Source organism: Anas platyrhynchos, chromosome Z, assembly GCF_047663525.1.
Source record: "Anas platyrhynchos isolate ZD024472 breed Pekin duck chromosome Z, IASCAAS_PekinDuck_T2T, whole genome shotgun sequence".
Lineage (NCBI taxonomy): Eukaryota > Metazoa > Chordata > Aves > Anseriformes > Anatidae > Anas > Anas platyrhynchos.
In genome coordinates, this window is record NC_092621.1 from 70,053,940 (window position 1) to 70,071,372 (window position 17,433).

The following is a 17,433-nucleotide window of genomic DNA, read 5'->3' on the forward strand; positions in this document are numbered from 1 at the left end:
TTTAGAGTTCAAGCTTGCTTTTGACAAGTAGAATACGTTTACAGGAAAATCTCAATTGAAAGCTTTCCTGCACTTCTGGTATTTAATGGAGTTGTTTTTTTTTTTGTTTTTTTTTTTCCTTTTGATAAAGATTTATTAATTGGTTTTCTCACCACTTGAGCAACTTCCAGTTCCGTTGGAGCTGGGAAGATTGGTAAGTTTCTCTCCTTTTAATCTGAACCTCATATTGCAAAAACCTTAAACTTTCAAACTTATTCATGAAATGTCACAGTATACTGGCCCTGTTAATTGCTTTCCTCTAGCTTTTCAGAGATCTTTTTATAATCTGTTCACCACCATTCAGTGGCAGGTTATCTTGATAATCTTTTTAGTTACTGTATTGTCTGTCACTGACTAGCTTTGTGAAGAATCTCATGTAAGTGCAAGTGTGCCCTAAGGAGAAATAGAAATTTCTTTAGATTGTGCTGTGCCCTCGGTCAGTTGTTGGCAAATTCTCTGAAATGGCTCCTTATTTTAATGATTTGTTCTGATGCTTCCTCTCTTTGTATCCTGTGTTCAGGCTGTGATGATGCTCTCTCTCCTACTCTAATCTTTCATTTTAACCTTTGTCCTTGGGACCTTGGGGTCTGTTTCCCTCCTGCCAAATCCTGGTACACAAAGTTCCAGCATAGCTGCACCAGCTACCCATTCTTATCTTGCCAAATCATGAATTTGTATTCCTGGCTGGAGATCCCTGGACTCTATCACTGTTTAACCACAGGTTTCTCAGGTTTTGTGTTCCAGACGCCATTCTGGCTCTTTACTGCCATCTTGTTGCTCACTCTCTCCATTTTAGCAATATCACTTTGGCGTTCAGTCCTCTTTACAGACCTAACTTCTGCAGCCTGCTACCATACACACTCTCCATAGGTGATCTGCCCAAGCCTCATGGAGAGGGGTGCAATACGTTGCTGTGGCATTACTTAAGTTTCTTGTGTTGTCCTTGTAGAGTTAAGTGCTTGCTGGTTACTCTAGTATACATCCATGTTGGCTGACCAGTCAGTGCTCTTCAAAGAGCTGATTTTTCTTTGCATGGATGTTCCTTGATGGGAATGCTTATGTGGGTTTCTATCACAAGCTGCCATTTTTCACAAATCTTGAAAGTGTAACTATATTTGAGATTTTTCTTCAACTGAAATGCATTTGAAATCAGCCAGAAGTTCAGAAATTCCTGTGAGGGAGGAACAGACTATGAAATCACACAGGGTTCTTTTCCTCAGGAAAAAGAAAGCAGGCTAACCATCAGCACAAGCTATTTTTGGTCTGGTGGGGAAAAGAGTGCTACTTAAAAACATAGCACACAAAAGATGAACTTTCAAGATTGCTGATAATAAGGAAATAGTGATAAACCACCTCATTGTCTTAAAAATGCCTACACCATAAAACAGAAAGTGTTAAGCAGTCCAGCTATGCTTAGGCCATGATTGTTTTGCACGTAGTAGGCTAAGCCAAAAAGAGACTAACTCACAAATTCTTTCACTAAAAGCTATTGCATTCTGTCCTTTGATAGGTCAGATTGTCTTACTCAGGACCTTGAAAAGCCCAAACCCAAATTTGTGAGAGAGGTTTTGGAAAAATGCATGCGGTAAGTAACACCCTTAGATAGTTGAGTTTTAAACAAAGGTTGATCTTTTCTTCTGGATATAGTCAAATTCATTTTAACTTGACTCTTATCTTACACATGTCTGTTCTTAATGATTCAGTTTCAGCTAAGAGATGAGTCTGTACTATTTTGTTCTGGCCTACATACTGTAGGACACTTAGAACACTAATTCTATCAGAGTGAGGGAGAAATAGGTGGAGCAAATGTTACTGAGCTAGCTATCTCTAGGTATGCCCACCTATGTTTACAAAAAGATGTACTTCACCATAGGCATGGAAAGAAACAGAATTCAGTCACTATTTCTGGAAAGTATTAGGCATTCGCAGAGATAGAGGGAACTGATTATAAGTTATTCTAAAAGAATCAAGACCATTCATAGCTTCTGGGCCTCTATGATGTTGCTTGTATAGCTTCTGGGCCTCTATGATGTTGCTTGTATTTAAAAATAACAATAGTAGTAATTCACAAACAAGTTTCTCCAAAGCCCAACAATAAGAGTACACAATCAGGACTAGACTTAGGATTCTAGAGAGAGAAGGATATAGAAGGGAGAAAGAGCAAAATGTTCAAAAAGCCTATGTTGTTCAGTGTCCCACATGGAAACATTAATCCATATTAGAGTGAATTCAATATAGGAAGGGTGAAAGTATTGTACTACAAAATGAATGCATTTTTTTCTGTTACATTCTTCCATTTCACTGGAAACTGGTAGTGAAATTTAAGCCTTTATAGTAATCAAATCAGTTGGAAAGTAAAATCGAGAGATTTGTAGACATGAAGACATTTAATATTTTTTTCTGCTTGGATTACCAATGTCTTACTAGTTTTCTAGAAAGCATTTTAGGCTTTTGCATAAAGCATCCTACCAAGCAGCTTCTAAATCTTTTCACAAGCTAAGTTGTGAAGATGATACTCTCAGTATCAAAGTATTTGAATAGAGAGCATCTTCTGGTAAGTTACTTTTACTAACAGGTAGAAGCTACCACTGTATTGAAGAAACATCTGTGAAATGTAAAGACCAGAAAAAAAACATTGTAAATCAGTGACTTTGGTGTTGGCCCTGATGTTACAGTGTTGTGGTTTAACCTGGCCAGCAGCTACACACCACACAGCCATTCGCTCACCCGCCTCGCTCCCTCTCTGGAATGAGAGAAACAGGAAAATGAAGCGTATGGGTTGAGATAAAGACAGTTTATTAGGACAGAAAATAAAGGAAAGTAATAACAATAATGATGATAATAGTAGTAATAACAATAATGTGTACAAAGCAACTGATGCTCAATGCAATTGCTCACCACCCGCTGACCGATGCCCAGCCTAACCCTGAGCAGCCGGCTCCCCAACCCCGACTAGCCACCCCTATATATTGTTTAGTGTGACCCCATATGGTATGGAATACCCCTTTGGCCAGTTTGGGTCAGCTGTCCCGGGTCTGTCCCCTCCCAGCTCCTGCTGCACCCCCAGCCTGCCCGTTGGCAGGACAGAGCCAGGAGCTGAGAAGTCCTTGGCTTAGTGTAAGCACTGCTCTGCAACAACCAAAACATTGGTGTGTTATCAACATTATTCTCATCCTGAATCCAAAACACAGCACCATGCCAGCTACTAGGAGGAAAATTAACTATCGTAGCTGATACCAAGACATATAGCCATCTTCATTCTGCTCTGTGAAACTTATTTCCAGACTCTCCTACCATCAGCGAATAATAGACATTGTTCCTGCAAGCTTTTCTGTCCTCAGTCCTGCAAATCCAGTGTGCATTTACAAATATGGAGATGAAAGCAATAGTAAGTATTACGTGGTAGGTTACTTGAGTGGTCGAATTCAAGTGTTTCAGAACAAGGGAGCACACTAGATTGAGCATATCGGTTGCCTTCATAAAGCAAAGTGCAGGTGAAACAAATATAAGTGATTTTTTTTATGGGCACATATGTTCCATATGAGCAATTATTACAAAGTCTGGATCTCTGTATTACTATCTTTTTTAATTTTGTAAAAGAAAAGAAAATCCAGATACATTAAGTTACTTTTGCTGAGGTGGTTGTGGTATTGTACAGTATTGCATTGTTTGTCAGAGGACTAAAGTTGGAAAATCTATTTTCCCTGTTCAGGCACAATCCTATACAGAAGTAAGCAGATGAAATGATAATATGGGCTTATTTTTTTTACCTTCATAAAACAGTAGAGCATTCTACCAGTAAAATGGGTTTAATGAAACAGCAAATAATGTGGAGATTGACGTAGAGACTTTTTACAACCAATAATAAAAAAATTAATAGACAATCCTAAACATAAAGGTTTCGCCACCAAAGATGAAGTGAGGAAAAACAAGGCAATATTATGTCTTTAGGAAAGTGGGGGAAGCTGAAATATAACCTCAGAAAGGGAGAGTGATATGTTGACCTCAGCTCTAAAGATTGTACTGAATGTTTTGAATTTAACATGAAGACTAGGAAACCTGCTGAGCAGTGTTATGGAATAGTGGTATGGACAATGTCAAAAACTGCTAGTTTTAAGCGTATCTGGGAATTGTACTTGCTTCTCTGAGAGGCAAACTGATGATAAAAAATACTCAATTGTCTACTGATTTTTTTTGACCTCTGTGTTTAGGGTCTCTTCCTGGATATACTGTGGCACTCTGTTTAACAATTGCAATTAAAAACAAGGCCAGTAATGATGAAATCTTCAGCATTTTAAAAGATGTGCCTAATCCAAACCAGGATGATGATGATGGTAAGATACCTGCTAGGCTTTGCAAGGCTCTAAATACTTCCGTATGCACTGATTTACACTCCTCTAGAGCTATGTGTGTGCTGGTTAACTGAACTGTTTGTTTCTTCCTTCCTACATTTGGCTTTTAATGTATTAGTAAATAAAAATCATGCACTGTTGTTAAGGTTTGTTGTAAACGTGTTACATGCAGAAGCAAACCTCTTTTTCTTAACAGAGGTAACCCAGTGCTCGAGATGGCTTTTCCTGGAATTGTCGTCAGAGGCATCATGAAGGAATTTAACATTTCCCTTGCCTTCATAGTACAGTTCATGCTGTTTGCCTTACCCTGGCAATTCAGTTCTTTTGCCCTTGTCTAAAAGCTCCCCTCTTCTCAGTGCAGTCTCACGGCAGACAAGACAGCCGCATGCTGGTGTTAATCTTGCATAGAAGGTAGTTCTCTTCCTCCTACAATAGAAACTCACAATGGGACTCCATGCAAGTTCTGCTGAGCTTTGCAGCCTCAGGCAGTATTGATTGCTAAAGCCCATGCATTTTAGGGGGTAAGAATGAGTACGAGATGGAGAATTTGTCTTCTGAGAAGTGATCTGTGCAATGGGGATGGTTTCATAGTATATAGTATATTTCCATAGTAACAGCAATTGCTCTACCATGCAAGCAGAGAGCACCAGTAATAAGTTTCTTGTCCTGAGATCCTCTATCATGTCTCCTGATGTGGTTTAGGTGTCACCCAGTAACCAGTGTTGCCTGTCCTGCTTGTCTTCATCTGTAGATCTACAGGAAAGATTTAGCACCATTCACCTCTATACCCGTGTTCACTATGCACACTTGTTTGACCTTCTCCCATATTAGAAATAGCCACCCTTTCCTAATCATCCTTAGCTTCACCTGTGCTCATCCACTGTCCTTTCCTAATGGTCTACCAGGCCTTCAGCTTGATGCAAACCTCCTTGGCTCTCCCTCTCTGCTGCTGTTACATGCTTGTAGTGGGACTATGTCTCTGATACCTTCTTCAGTGGCCTGGAATTCACCCCGTGTGTTTTCCCTGTGACAAAACGGGGGTGTGAATATCTGCAATACATATAATACTTGGTAAAATAAGTACTTGGAAAGTCTTTACCAGCTCCCTGCTCAGCCTTGCACGACCCTCTTGCCATTTTATTTTTTTTTTTGTGAAATGAGTTAAAACCATAAGTTACTGTTCCAGTTTTATGTGTAGTTTACGTGCTCTGCTTGAGGTACTTACGGTTTGAACTTCAAATAACTTGCAGATGAAGGATTTACCTTCAACCCTCTGAAAATAGAAGTCTTTGTTCAGACCCTGCTCCATCTAGCTGCAAAGTCTTTCAGCCACTCTTTCAGTGCCCTGGCGAAGTAAGTGTAATACGTATGTTCTTTTGGGGCTAACAGAACTGTTTAATTCTGACAACAAAATGACTGACAAGAAAGCTGATCTCCAGGCTTCAGCCAGGAGATCAGGCTTCACAATGCAGTAGGATTTGGAGAACTAGTGATGCTGCTTACTGAAGGAATGTAGTGTAAATGCTAGCTCACATATGTGAATGGAGTTAACAAAGGTATATTGAGCTGTGTGACGTATGTCACAGCGGTGTGATGCACATCAGATGAGTGAGACAGGTTTGGAACCTAAATCCATTTTAGGATTACTCATTTGCTGCGCATATGAGGAAAAAGGGATGTCTCTTTATGTTCGAATGACTGGGTAACAGTCATCACGTTATCTTTACTATGAGTATGACTAACAAACAGTAAAACCTGGAGAAAATGAGAAGAAAATAGGAAATTTAAAAGCAGCTTGCTACAAATGTCTGTATGTAACAAAACAAAGTAAGATCAATTCCTGAGTATTTTGGAGAGCACCCCTTAACAAAATTCTTTAAAGAGTTTACTTTACCTTTTTTTCAGCAAAATGAGATAAAATAGCTCATTTTTAGTACTGTGTAATTTGCAGGTGTTATTAAATGGCCGTGATCTGGGAAAGGTAGCTAAATACGTCTTAATGGATTATTTTTGTGTTTGCCAGTAAAAATACAAAGAGGTAATACAAAAACCTGCTCTTGGAAGCTCTGTAAAGGCCGTGTTTACAAGAAGCTGTTGCAGTAACCTGCAATCAGTAGTACAAGAGGCCGGCTGATGTAAATACGCAGAGCCATAATATTTTCCCTGCTGCAGACCAGCAGTGGCAGGCATGAGATCAAAAAGGTCTAAATAGTGCTTTATAGTTACATTACAATAAGCCGATTTGTGAACACTGTGTGGCATTGAGCATAACTATGCTAAAATTGAGGCTTTAGCTGCACTTCTGTCAAAAAGAGGCAGATTGGTTAAGTGTCTAAAGTTATGGAAACACATATCGAGAAGGTCTAAGGCTCAAAAAGGCAAGCAAATTTTGCTTCAGTTGTGTAGCTAAGTACACCAAGCATGAAAGTGCCTCCTGCTTTCTGTGAGAGTATGAGAAATGTAGTCCACTGGCAGGGAGAAAGTTCACCACCGAGATTCAAGCAGCTTTTAGGGCTGTAGATTTTTTTTTTGGCTCAGACTGATTATATTTTCTGTAGATTAATTGTTCAAGAATTGCTGCAGATAGTCCCAGAATTCTCATTTTGGGCAGTCTAAACCACCTGCCTCATATCTCGTGCTCTTTTGACCTGATCCCAACCCCTCCACTGACTATTCTGTATCTGTTAAAAGGTTTCATGAAGTCTTTAAAACACTTGCTGAAAGTGATGAGGGAAAACTCCATGTTCTGAGGGTTGTATATGAGGTTTGGAAGAATCACCCACAGGTAAGAGGTTGCAATGTAGTTGTGAGTTTTGACTCACAGAGGTCATATTAAATAAAAAGCAGTATAGTTTGCTTTATGTCCTTTAAAAGATTCTTGACTATTGACTTATTTGAAGGAAAGTTCAAATTGTGTTTACTGTTAGTAGTGCCTAAAAAGAAGGTTGGAGGTGAAGTATATACTGTGAAGCCATTTGTTCCTCAGTAAATTACGGGAGAGCAAAGGCTGTCATTCTGACTCAGCTTCATGCTATGTTTTTTGTCAAATAAGAGTGTAATTTTGCTAAAAACTTGTATCTGCTCAAAAATTGGAAACTGGTGTTGACGTGTGGAATGGAAAAATGTGATGTAGATCTCATAACAAAAGCAGGCAAAATTTTTGGATATGAGAAAACCTGATTTCAGAGCATTTTTTCACTTGGTAGTGAAAGCCATGCAGTTATTCCACAAAGATCATGTTGGAGTCACTGTTGTGCATGTGCAAAGTGAGTAGAGCTGCAGTCAATAACTGTTCAGAACAGATCAGTCTGACAGTACCATGATTACATTCAATCTCGAGCCAGAGGAAATAACACCCTGGAAGACCTATGAAAAATACCTCACTTGTTTAAGCCGTTCAGTTTCCTCACAGCAGTTGTTTTCTCCCTCAGCTGTCATTCTTCTATAAATAGAAATCAATAAGGAACTCATGCTGAATTTGCCTGCATTAATTATTTCATGTATTCCATACTGATGTGTTTGTGTTACACATAACCGTGTTTGAAAGTGGACCGTATTTCACAGCTGCATAGTCCAGACTTTCCGAAGCAATTCCACTGAGAGCAATGGATAATTCCTGCATCTGCTACTGGACCTGTGGTCTGTTCTCTAGGGCTCATAAGGGTAAAAACTTAGTGCCTAACAGAGATATAAGATCTTGTCTAGGTATCTTTTAAGTACAGTAAAAAAAATAATAAATAAAATAAAGAAAGAAATAGTTTTTTATATATAAAATTTCCTGCGCAAAACACTGACCTTGAAAATGTGATGATTGCAATCTGACCTACTTCTTACTACTGTCCTTTAACTGGATCAGAAGAAATTATGTTACTGCAATCTAATATCCATATCCTCTTCATCCGTTTGTACTGCAGTAGGACCAAACCGAGATGGAGGTTTCAAACCCATACTTAATGGTTACATTAGACTTTTATGAATAAATCAAGATTGCTTTAAAACAAGTTATGAAGGCCTTGATCATGGAGCCTAAATTTCCTCTCCTCCATGTATCACAGTTCAGTTTTTTTGCTTCTTGTTAAGCACTTTCTTTTCTGTGAGTCCACAACCTCTGGCACATAGACTCTGTACGGAGTCTGTTTTATGCAGCTCACCCTGCTCCCGTATAAATGGGAACGTCTTTTGATTTGGTTCAGACTAACAGTAGTATTTCTGAGGCATATAATAGTAATGAGTGATCTCTGTTGCAGATAGTGATTTAGCAGCAGGAATCAGTAGTCCCTGGACCAATTTAGAAAGGTTGTGTTGGTGACTTCATAAAGAGAAACTCCAACACTGAGATGAAATCTTTTCCCCAAATTCTAAGCCATTTTCTAAGCCACTTTCTTGGAAGATCAGGCTAAGTAATCAGAGATTCGCCTTGGCATTACAGGAAGGCAAATAGAGCACAGGATGCTATCCTGGGACTTGAAAGTTGAGTCCTGAGTCTTCTGTATGATTCATCCAGTTATTTTAATTTTCCTTCCTTAAAAGGAGCTTTGTTACACTTCCTAATGTGACAATGGCTGGTTGTGAGGATAAATACATTGCAGGCTGTGGTTTTCAGATGTTGTGGTATTCAAGCACATGAATAACTAAGATAAGCCTTTTTTTCTTTTTTTTGAACAGCTTCTAACTGCTTTGGTCTGTAGCTCTTCTCTGCAGTTGCCTACTAGATTACTTGCAAAGCTTCTGGAATCATGACACTGCCTGTAGCAGGCAAACACTTCCATTGACTTCAGAGCACCGGCTCTGTCCTAATATGAGTAGTTCCTGTGGGGAAGAGCTTATTGTCACATTTGAAAACTGTTGCAGTGTGAGGAGAGTAGGCCAACAGTTGTTCTTTATGGTGATACAGGAGTTGTATAGGCTGTGGTTTTAGTGCTTTGATGACAACGCTTGGAGTTGTCCATGACGCTTCACTTCCAACTCTGATGCTTGTATTTTTTGCTTGTGTATGGAAATATGTAACTTTATGAAGAGTGATGCGATACTTTCACAAGAAGAAAAAAAGGTTATTAAACAAAATGAGAATGCTTGCTTTATGCAGTTGATACAGATCCTCTAACGTAAGTAGCTTTAGGCTAGACTAACCAGATGTCATCTCTAGACAGCAGTAGCTTTTTTAAGTATTTGAAATTACCCAGTAATACCACTAATATTGAGTTGCATCAAACCACCTCTGAGGCTGGAGTACTTTGCGTAGGCTGAATGTTACCACAAGACCTTTTCTTATTTTGGTAGAAATGACTATCTTGTCTTTCACAAAATACAGATGATTGCTGTGCTTGTGGACAAGATGATTCGGACACAAATTGTTGACTGTGCTGCAGTAGCAAACTGGATCTTCTCCTCGGAGCTTGCACATGATTTTACTAGGTAACACGAACTTGTCTTAGGTTGTTTTTCTATGAATTACTATTTTAAGTGGCCACTACATCTATGAAAACTGAGTAGTGTAAGCGAATGGTACAATTAACATTGTTCCGTCTACAAAATACCTACTTCAGCATCTTTCTTTCTGAGTTGGTGTTGTGCTTTAACCTGGCCGGCAGCTACACACCACATAGCCGTTTGCTCACCTTCCCCCTCCCTCTCTGGGATGAGAGAAATGGGAAAATGAAGTGTGTGGGTTGAGATAAAGACAGTTTATTAGGACAGAAAATAAAGGAAAATAATAACAATAATGATAATGGTACTAATAACAATAATATGTACGAAACAAGTGATGCACAGTGCAATTGCTCTCCACCTGCTGACCAATGTCCAGCCTAACCTTGGCTAGCCACCCCTATATATTGTTCAGCATGACCCCAGATGGTATGGAATACCCCTTTGGCTATTTTGGGTCAGCTGTCCCGGGTCTGTCCCTTCCCAGCTCCTGCTGCACCCCCAGCCTGCCCGCTGGCAGGACAGAGCCAGGAGCTGAAACGTCCTCAGCTTAGTGTAAGCACTGCTCTGCAACAACCAAAACATCAGTGTGTTATCAACATTATTCTCATCCTAAATCCAAAACACAGCACCACGCCAGCTACTAGGAGGAAAATTAACTCTGTCCTAACTGAAACCAGGACAGCTGGCATTGTGTGTTTGTATGACGAGGCAAGAATGTTGCTAGCATGTCATTTTGCAAGTAGTCTCTAAACATACCAAAGTGGAAGAACACTGGAAAACATTCTTAGGCAAAGCTTGTTACTCTGTTGTGTATGTAGGTTTTATATCTGGGAAATCTTACATTCCACAATTCGTAAGATGAATAAGCATGTTCTGAAGATTCATAAGGAACTGGAGGAGACTAAGGCAAGATTGGCCAGACAGCACAAAAGAGTGAGTAATTTGTTTGTAATTCTTAATTATTTTAAGCTAAGTTACACAAACCTGCATGCTGCCAGACTGATGCATAATTGCTTTTGGGGAAGGACAGACTAAATATGCTTATCAGGAAGTATGTATGCAGACATGGTCATTTGTAGCACTTAAAAACGTTAAAAACTGATTGCGTGTTATCAATCTGCATTTCTGAAGTTTGCAATTACGTAAGAAATCAGTAAAATCTTTAGGGGAATTCACGTCTATTTACTCTGTCCAAGCTTTCTCTCACAAGCTTCTCTTCCAATATGAGCATGTCTTCCATTTCTCTTCTTATCTGGATTCCAAATTACCTTATTAGGTAACACTGAGAACAGTTACAAACTATTTACATATTTACAGTAAGTTCTGTTAAAGAGTACTCTTGTGGCTTCCATGCAGAAGTGCACGGAAACAGCTATTTGCTATTGAAAAGTTGGCTGTTACTGTTCTTCTGATGGATGCTGCTGGATTCTGACACTGGCACCTGTCATTTCCTTCTTCCAGGTTATTTTTCTGAATGCTTTTTGCATGATGCGAGTTACTGTATGCAACAAACTGATGAACAATCTGCTGTTGTGTTCTCTTGTCCCAAGTAGGACAGTAAGATGGGGTGAGAGCGTGTCTTCTGTGGCAGTTGCTGAGGACAGGACCCTTGGCTGAATGTAATACTAGGCCGTGACAGTATGAAGTCAGTTTATAGACATGTTGAGAGTCACAGAGAGTAAGAAAGAATTTCCTAGTTAATGCATAGTCTGTGAGTGTGCGTACTTGCACAAAACCCCTAGCTAGTCCCAAAACTAAGTCAGAATTTGGCACGTGGCACAGAGGCTGCTTGTGGTTTTTGAAGAAACCTGCACAAGTCATTTGATTCCAGGAGTACCTGTGAAGATTTCACCAACATCTCACAGTTAGCTTGTGCAAGTTTATCGCAGCCTCTTCGTCTTTTTCTGTTCACTCCAAGCAGCAGCTGTCATAGTTGTTTGCATCCTTAATGTACATTGATCAGCAGTTAATAAATGCCGGTAATTATTGAAGACTTGGATGCAATCATTGATCTCACTGTGAGACAAAGAGCTTCTCTGGCATCTTGAAACGAATACATCAGTGTTTTTGTTTCTGTACTTGTCTAATGCTGCAGCTCTTTATTACTGAATTCTTTAAATGAGTATTGTGCCAGGAAGAAGCATTTGTATGCAACAGTGAGTAGTCCTGCAGGCTGGTGCTCTGCTGCATGACCATTCCTTTTAGAGGAAGGAAACCATCAAATTTTGATGTCCCCAGCATGAAATGGATTGCCTTATTATGGAATGAGTCCAAGCCTTCTCTTAGGTCCCATTGATCTTTCATCATTTTAAGTTCAAGTAACCTCTGTAGATGGGGAAAAAGTAAGTTCCTATAGAAAGAATAAAATAAAGTCCTCAGGTTCACATTTGATCTGGAAAGCCTTTTTTTTTTTTTTTTTTTTTTTTAACACTGACTCAGAGCTATCAGTGTCTTCTGATTGTGAATTTCAGTTGTCATGCAGTAGGTGAGTTAAGATGTCCCCACATTTGTCACAAGTCGCTCATGTTCATTTTACAAATATTTTAAGTTTTTAGCTGTTGATTGTATGGGCATTTTTTACATGGAAACAATGGGGTATGACACAATATCTACATCTGAATGTATCCTAATCCATTTGGTTCTCGCCATCCTCCTGTATCCCATTTAGTCTTGTGTAAAACTTTGTTATCTGAGATCACAGTCTGATACCATGTACTTGTGGGCATTTTGTGGAGCATTTGTTTCCCGTTTGTTTTTCTTTGGGAGTGGGGGTGGTTCGTTTGGTTTGGTTTAGCTTCAGGCAGCGAGAAAATTGCATGTTACTAGTTTGGTTTCCACCCTGTCCCTTTGTAGTCTTGGAGCTGTAGTCTCTGTTTGGTCATGAATAAGGGGAGGTCCCACTTCAGCACCTTGGGCTAATAAAATGGCTGGTTTTCCATGTGTGCTAAGCAGCCAGATTCGTCTGACCTCTAGCACAAAGGCACTTTATTTTTTTTGTAGTCCTGAGATTTCACAACTGTTCGCTGGATGAATTGCCTGTCCTGTAGCAATGGCCACAATTTAAAACATCTATGCCTTTTTTTTTTTTTTTTTTAAAGCTGTTCATTATCTGGTAATGATAAAGTCAGCAGGCATTATTACCTTCTATTGTTTCTCCAGTATGTAAAAGCTTAGTAAATCTTTAAGCTTTCTCTGGCTGCTCTGATACTTTGATTTTTTTCAAGCCTTTTCCACACTGGTGTCTTTTCTTCCAAGTAGGTTTTCTGTTATTATACTCTAAGTAAATATCCTAAAGTATGCAGTTCTTGCCAAGCTAAAAAGCAGCTTCAGTTGCTGCTCTTCAGTTTCTCTGTAGACCTTTTCACAGGTAAAACCAGAATGCATTAACAGTATCCACAGGTAGCCAGGTTGCTAGTTAGTGTGTTATTGTCACTTACAGCGAGACAGCGATGATGACGACCGAAGCAGTGATCGGGAAGATGGACCTCTAGAAGAGCAGATAGAGCGTTTGCAGGAGAAAGTTGAGTCAGCTCAGAGTGAGCAGAAGAATCTCTTCCTTGTTATATTCCAGGTAATGACGGGCAAGGTCTCATCCCACTTCTAAGGTTACTGAATTTATACGCTTTTGGTGTCACTTGTATCTTAGACATACTGTCGGGATGAGGAAAAGGGAATAGGAAAACAGGTTGATGGGCTTAATGTGGTTTAGAGTCGATTCAGATCATCCCACAGCAAAGACTGCTGCTGAGCAGAATCTGTTTAGTTTCACGTGCACAGGAGCAGAATTCTGCTAGTATAGTTTCCTGAACAACCAGAAGGTAAGTTGGTTTTGTGTGCTAATTAAGCGTCTGCCAAGCAAAATGATTACTCTCACGTTGCTGCTCAAAGTTTCTGTCCCTAAGATACCCTTAGTTGAAGTTAGGAACCTGCTTTCATTTGATGAGATGAAATAAGTATTACTTTTTTTCCTCTCTTGAAGCGTTTCATTATGTTGTTAACTGAGCACTTAGTGCGCTGTGAAACCGGTGGAATCGATGTATTTACACCTTGGTACAAGAGCTGTATAGAGAGGTTGCAGCAGATCTTCCTACAAGTAAGTTCCATTTCTCGGTTTGGAAGGGTGTGGGCAGGCGCATGCTGGGTTGAAAAGCTTTTGTGGCTGGAGAGCGGAGCACTCCGTTAGAGCAGTAGGTGGCAGCATTATATCTCTGCAGGCTACTGCAGGGCTTGGCCATAACTTTCTGGTTCTGGCCGCTTCTTTGCCACATGCTGGTGGAAGGACTGGATCTTGCAAAGTAGATTCTGAGCTGTGACTATGAAATTAGCTGAGCTACTTTTGACTGTGCTTATCGTAAGGGCAAAGCTCTGAGCAAACAAGAATACTAAAATAGAAGTCTCTTAAATACGTGGATGAAAATACTGCAAAATTCCGTTTACTAAGATGTATAAATATATCAGAAATTCAAACGGGAATTCTTGGCACTGTATTAAATCAGGTAACAAGCACAGATGAAATGATGAAGGCTACAGTAATGAAAAAATTGTAGCAGTGTGAGCAGGACATATATCAAAAGATGGGTGACTGCAAGGGAGTGTCAGCGTAATTCTCCCATGGGCTGAACCCTTCCCTGGCCATAGATGTGACTTCAGAGCATGGCAAATAACTTGAATCTCTGAAGATATTTCCGCAGTTGCCTCTGGACATGGCATACTGCATGCAATTCAGTGTTCGGGAGTGGAAAGCCACAGAGAGCATGGTGCTTCTTGAAACAGGCTATCAGTGTGTGCTTTCTTTTCTTTGTGCAGTCAGTGGTAGTTCTGCATCGTGCCTTTCTTATCAGCGGCTAATGTCTCATGGAAATGAGATGCGCTCGGCAATTTGGGTGAAAATACTTGATCTGTGATTCTTAAATGTATTGACTTCTCTTCCTGTTCTTATATAAAGATAAATAAAAAACAAAACTTTTTTTTTTTATCTGCCAGCATCACCAGATAATCCAGCAGTACATGGTGACCCTGGAGAACCTCCTGTTTACAGCTGAACTGGACCACCACATACTGGCTGTGTTTCAGCAGTTCTGTGCTCTGCAGGCCTGAGGAGTATTCGTGGGCAGAGTGGCAGAGTCTTGTCTGCAGGACTTTAATGAATTAATTTTTTTTTTTATGCGAAACATGGGGATGAAAAACTTTTTGACTAAAACTGGCTTTCATGTGCTCCTACGTAAAACAATACAGTACTCTAACCTACAGCAAACTGTGTAAGCATCATAAGCCTTACTAGATACGATTCATAGGGGATTGACATAAAGTAAAATACAAATTCTTTTAATCTGTCTTTTAATTTGGTTTGACTCTTGACTTCATGCTAGCATTTTTCCCCCCCTCTTTGTTTATATGAAAAGGAAAACCAGGCAAAAACTACTATAGGATTTGTTACCTCTGCCTGGCCCTTAAATCAAAGGAATTGCAAAAATGTGAAACAATTTGTAGTGTTTTGTGAGTGTGAAGGGGAATGCGCTTTCTCAGTGAACAGTGTGGTAAGTTCTCTAGGATGGCACAGGAAAAAGTGTCTTAATTTTGGGCACGTGAAACATTGAGATAAGCTTTCAAAGTAGGATACAGCATACGGATTTATTATCAAGCCAGCTAGATTTTCAGAGTTTGAAAGAACATGGTTGTAATACAATTGAAATATGTTTTTTAAATGTATTGTCTGGTGTCTTATTCCAGTAGCTATAAACAATCAGTAGAGGAACTTCATGTACGTCTTCTGAAAAATGCAATCCTTTTTGCAGTAGGATCAAAGAACCATGAACTGCTCCTGGCAGTCGTCTCCACTGGTAGTAGGCAGAGACAGTCAGCAACACTCGGAGTGGGACGGATTTTCTACTGCTGTACTGCTCACCTCACGGAGGTGTAGGGGCCTCCAGCCCCACAGCGGAGAGGGAAGGGCAGTGTCCAGCTTGTTCCTTAACTCCAGCCTGTAGCTAGCTGGGCTGCACCTGCAGGGATCCCAGAAGCCCTTCTGGTACTGGCTGCAGATAAACCAAGTGCCCTCGCCTTACCTGGCTTAGTGACAACTGCTTCGTGGTGGCTGTATCTGCTGCCCTTCCCTTGCTTCAAAGCGTGGCAACAGCATGTGGCTCCCATGTCTTCAGAAAGCGTTTTAATGCTAAACTGATACCTTATAGGAGAGTTAGACTGGGGAAACACAACCTGAAAATAGAGTAGCCTTAGTTTCGAGTTATGCAAATGATTTACTTATATAAATGCCAAATCAGCAGTCTGTTTTACGGTAAGCAGTGACGAATGGCAAAGACACTGCCTTAGGTGCTCAGGTCTGTACTGTGCAGCGTACTTCCAAGCCGTTTATGGTCTCTTTATTTTGCTGGTGAATGTTTAAAGAATTTTGTACCTAGTGCTACTCAGTTCAAGCTCAAAAGTGATGAATTTTGGGTAATTTTGTTCCTTGTTGAAGTTTTGTTCAAATTTTTTTTCAGTGTTATGCCTAGTAATGCATTTCATCCCAACATTAATGAGTTGACCTCCTAATCAAGTGAGGAGGGTTAAAAAAAAAAAAAAATACATTTTTTACTTTGAGTGTTGATTTAAGCTTGTATGTGGCCTGTAGCAATTGGATATATCTCATAGATTAAATCTGTTACTTCTGCTTTGTCTGCTTCCCCTCTCTGATTTGACTGACCCCTCCCTTTTAGAGTATACTGTTAAGTGTTACGAATTTGCTTTATGCAAGGGTTTTGTCAGTTGTGCACAGACTTCTGCTTCAGACCTTTCTGTTAATGTTCTTGAGTAATCAAATAGCCTTTTTTTGAAGAAACATTTAGCATTGTAGAGAGTTTAATTGATTTTTTTTTCCACTGTCTCAGATCAGTGAGGAATTCTGATATTAACCAGTGGTGGGGATCTAACTGACTGTGATGTGATTTCTGTAAAAGCGATGATGCGGATAAAACTTGCAAACCTGTAACTTCCTCTCAGCCTCAGCAAATAATGGTGCTCAGGATCCAGTCGCAAACACCTGTGTGCGGACAGCGTAATCCTGTGATTTAAAACCAAATAGCAATGTCTTTCACAACTGGTTGAACTTCCCGTGTGTGCATGGGCTTTGATTACATCCCTGCAGTCTGTGGGAAGCCCTGTACTCCCGGTCGGTCTGGCGGCACACGGCTGGGTGGACTGGACTGGGAAACCGGTTGGATCTCTGGGAGAAAGAAGGAATGACACGCTTGTACCTAAAAGCGATACGGGCAGCTAGCTGCAGGAACTTGGAGCTGCCGCAGTACAGGGGTTGGCAGATAGCATAAAGATGCTGTAGAACTGTGGCGTGCTTGGAAAAAATCCACAATTAAAAGATGAAAATAAATGAAGGCACAGCAGCTTGCTACGGGGAGTGTTTGTCCGAGCTGTTTTTGGGGGGTGGCGCTGAAGCAGCGCAGCCATCAGAGGGTTGTACTGCGCTAGGTGCGGCCGGGTTCGGACCCGTTTCCCCTGTGCCACGGCTGCCAGTCCGCACAGCCAAGGGTGTGCGTGCTGCCCGCTGGCACAGACGCCTTCCCTCTCCTTGCCACCAGACAGCCAGGGACTGGTAGCA

At 40.4% G+C, this 17,433-nt stretch overlaps 1 protein-coding gene across 1 annotated transcript in view; it reads left to right on the top strand.

Annotated features, from left to right (window-relative positions):
* Positions 1-17,226, top strand: part of NCBP1 (nuclear cap binding protein subunit 1) — a 31,440-nt gene extending 14,214 nt beyond the window's left edge. Inside the window, exons 13-23 of the mRNA XM_027446939.3 lie at positions 131-193; positions 1,550-1,624; positions 3,324-3,427; positions 4,251-4,373; positions 5,642-5,744; positions 7,083-7,176; positions 9,703-9,806; positions 10,640-10,754; positions 13,261-13,392; positions 13,801-13,914; positions 14,805-17,226. Coding sequence (XP_027302740.1) covers positions 131-193; positions 1,550-1,624; positions 3,324-3,427; positions 4,251-4,373; positions 5,642-5,744; positions 7,083-7,176; positions 9,703-9,806; positions 10,640-10,754; positions 13,261-13,392; positions 13,801-13,914; positions 14,805-14,918 — 1,141 coding nt within the window. The 3' untranslated portion in view covers positions 14,919-17,226. The remainder of the gene's footprint in view (positions 1-130; positions 194-1,549; positions 1,625-3,323; positions 3,428-4,250; positions 4,374-5,641; positions 5,745-7,082; positions 7,177-9,702; positions 9,807-10,639; positions 10,755-13,260; positions 13,393-13,800; positions 13,915-14,804) is intronic.
* The last annotated feature ends 207 nt before the right edge of the window (positions 17,227-17,433 follow it).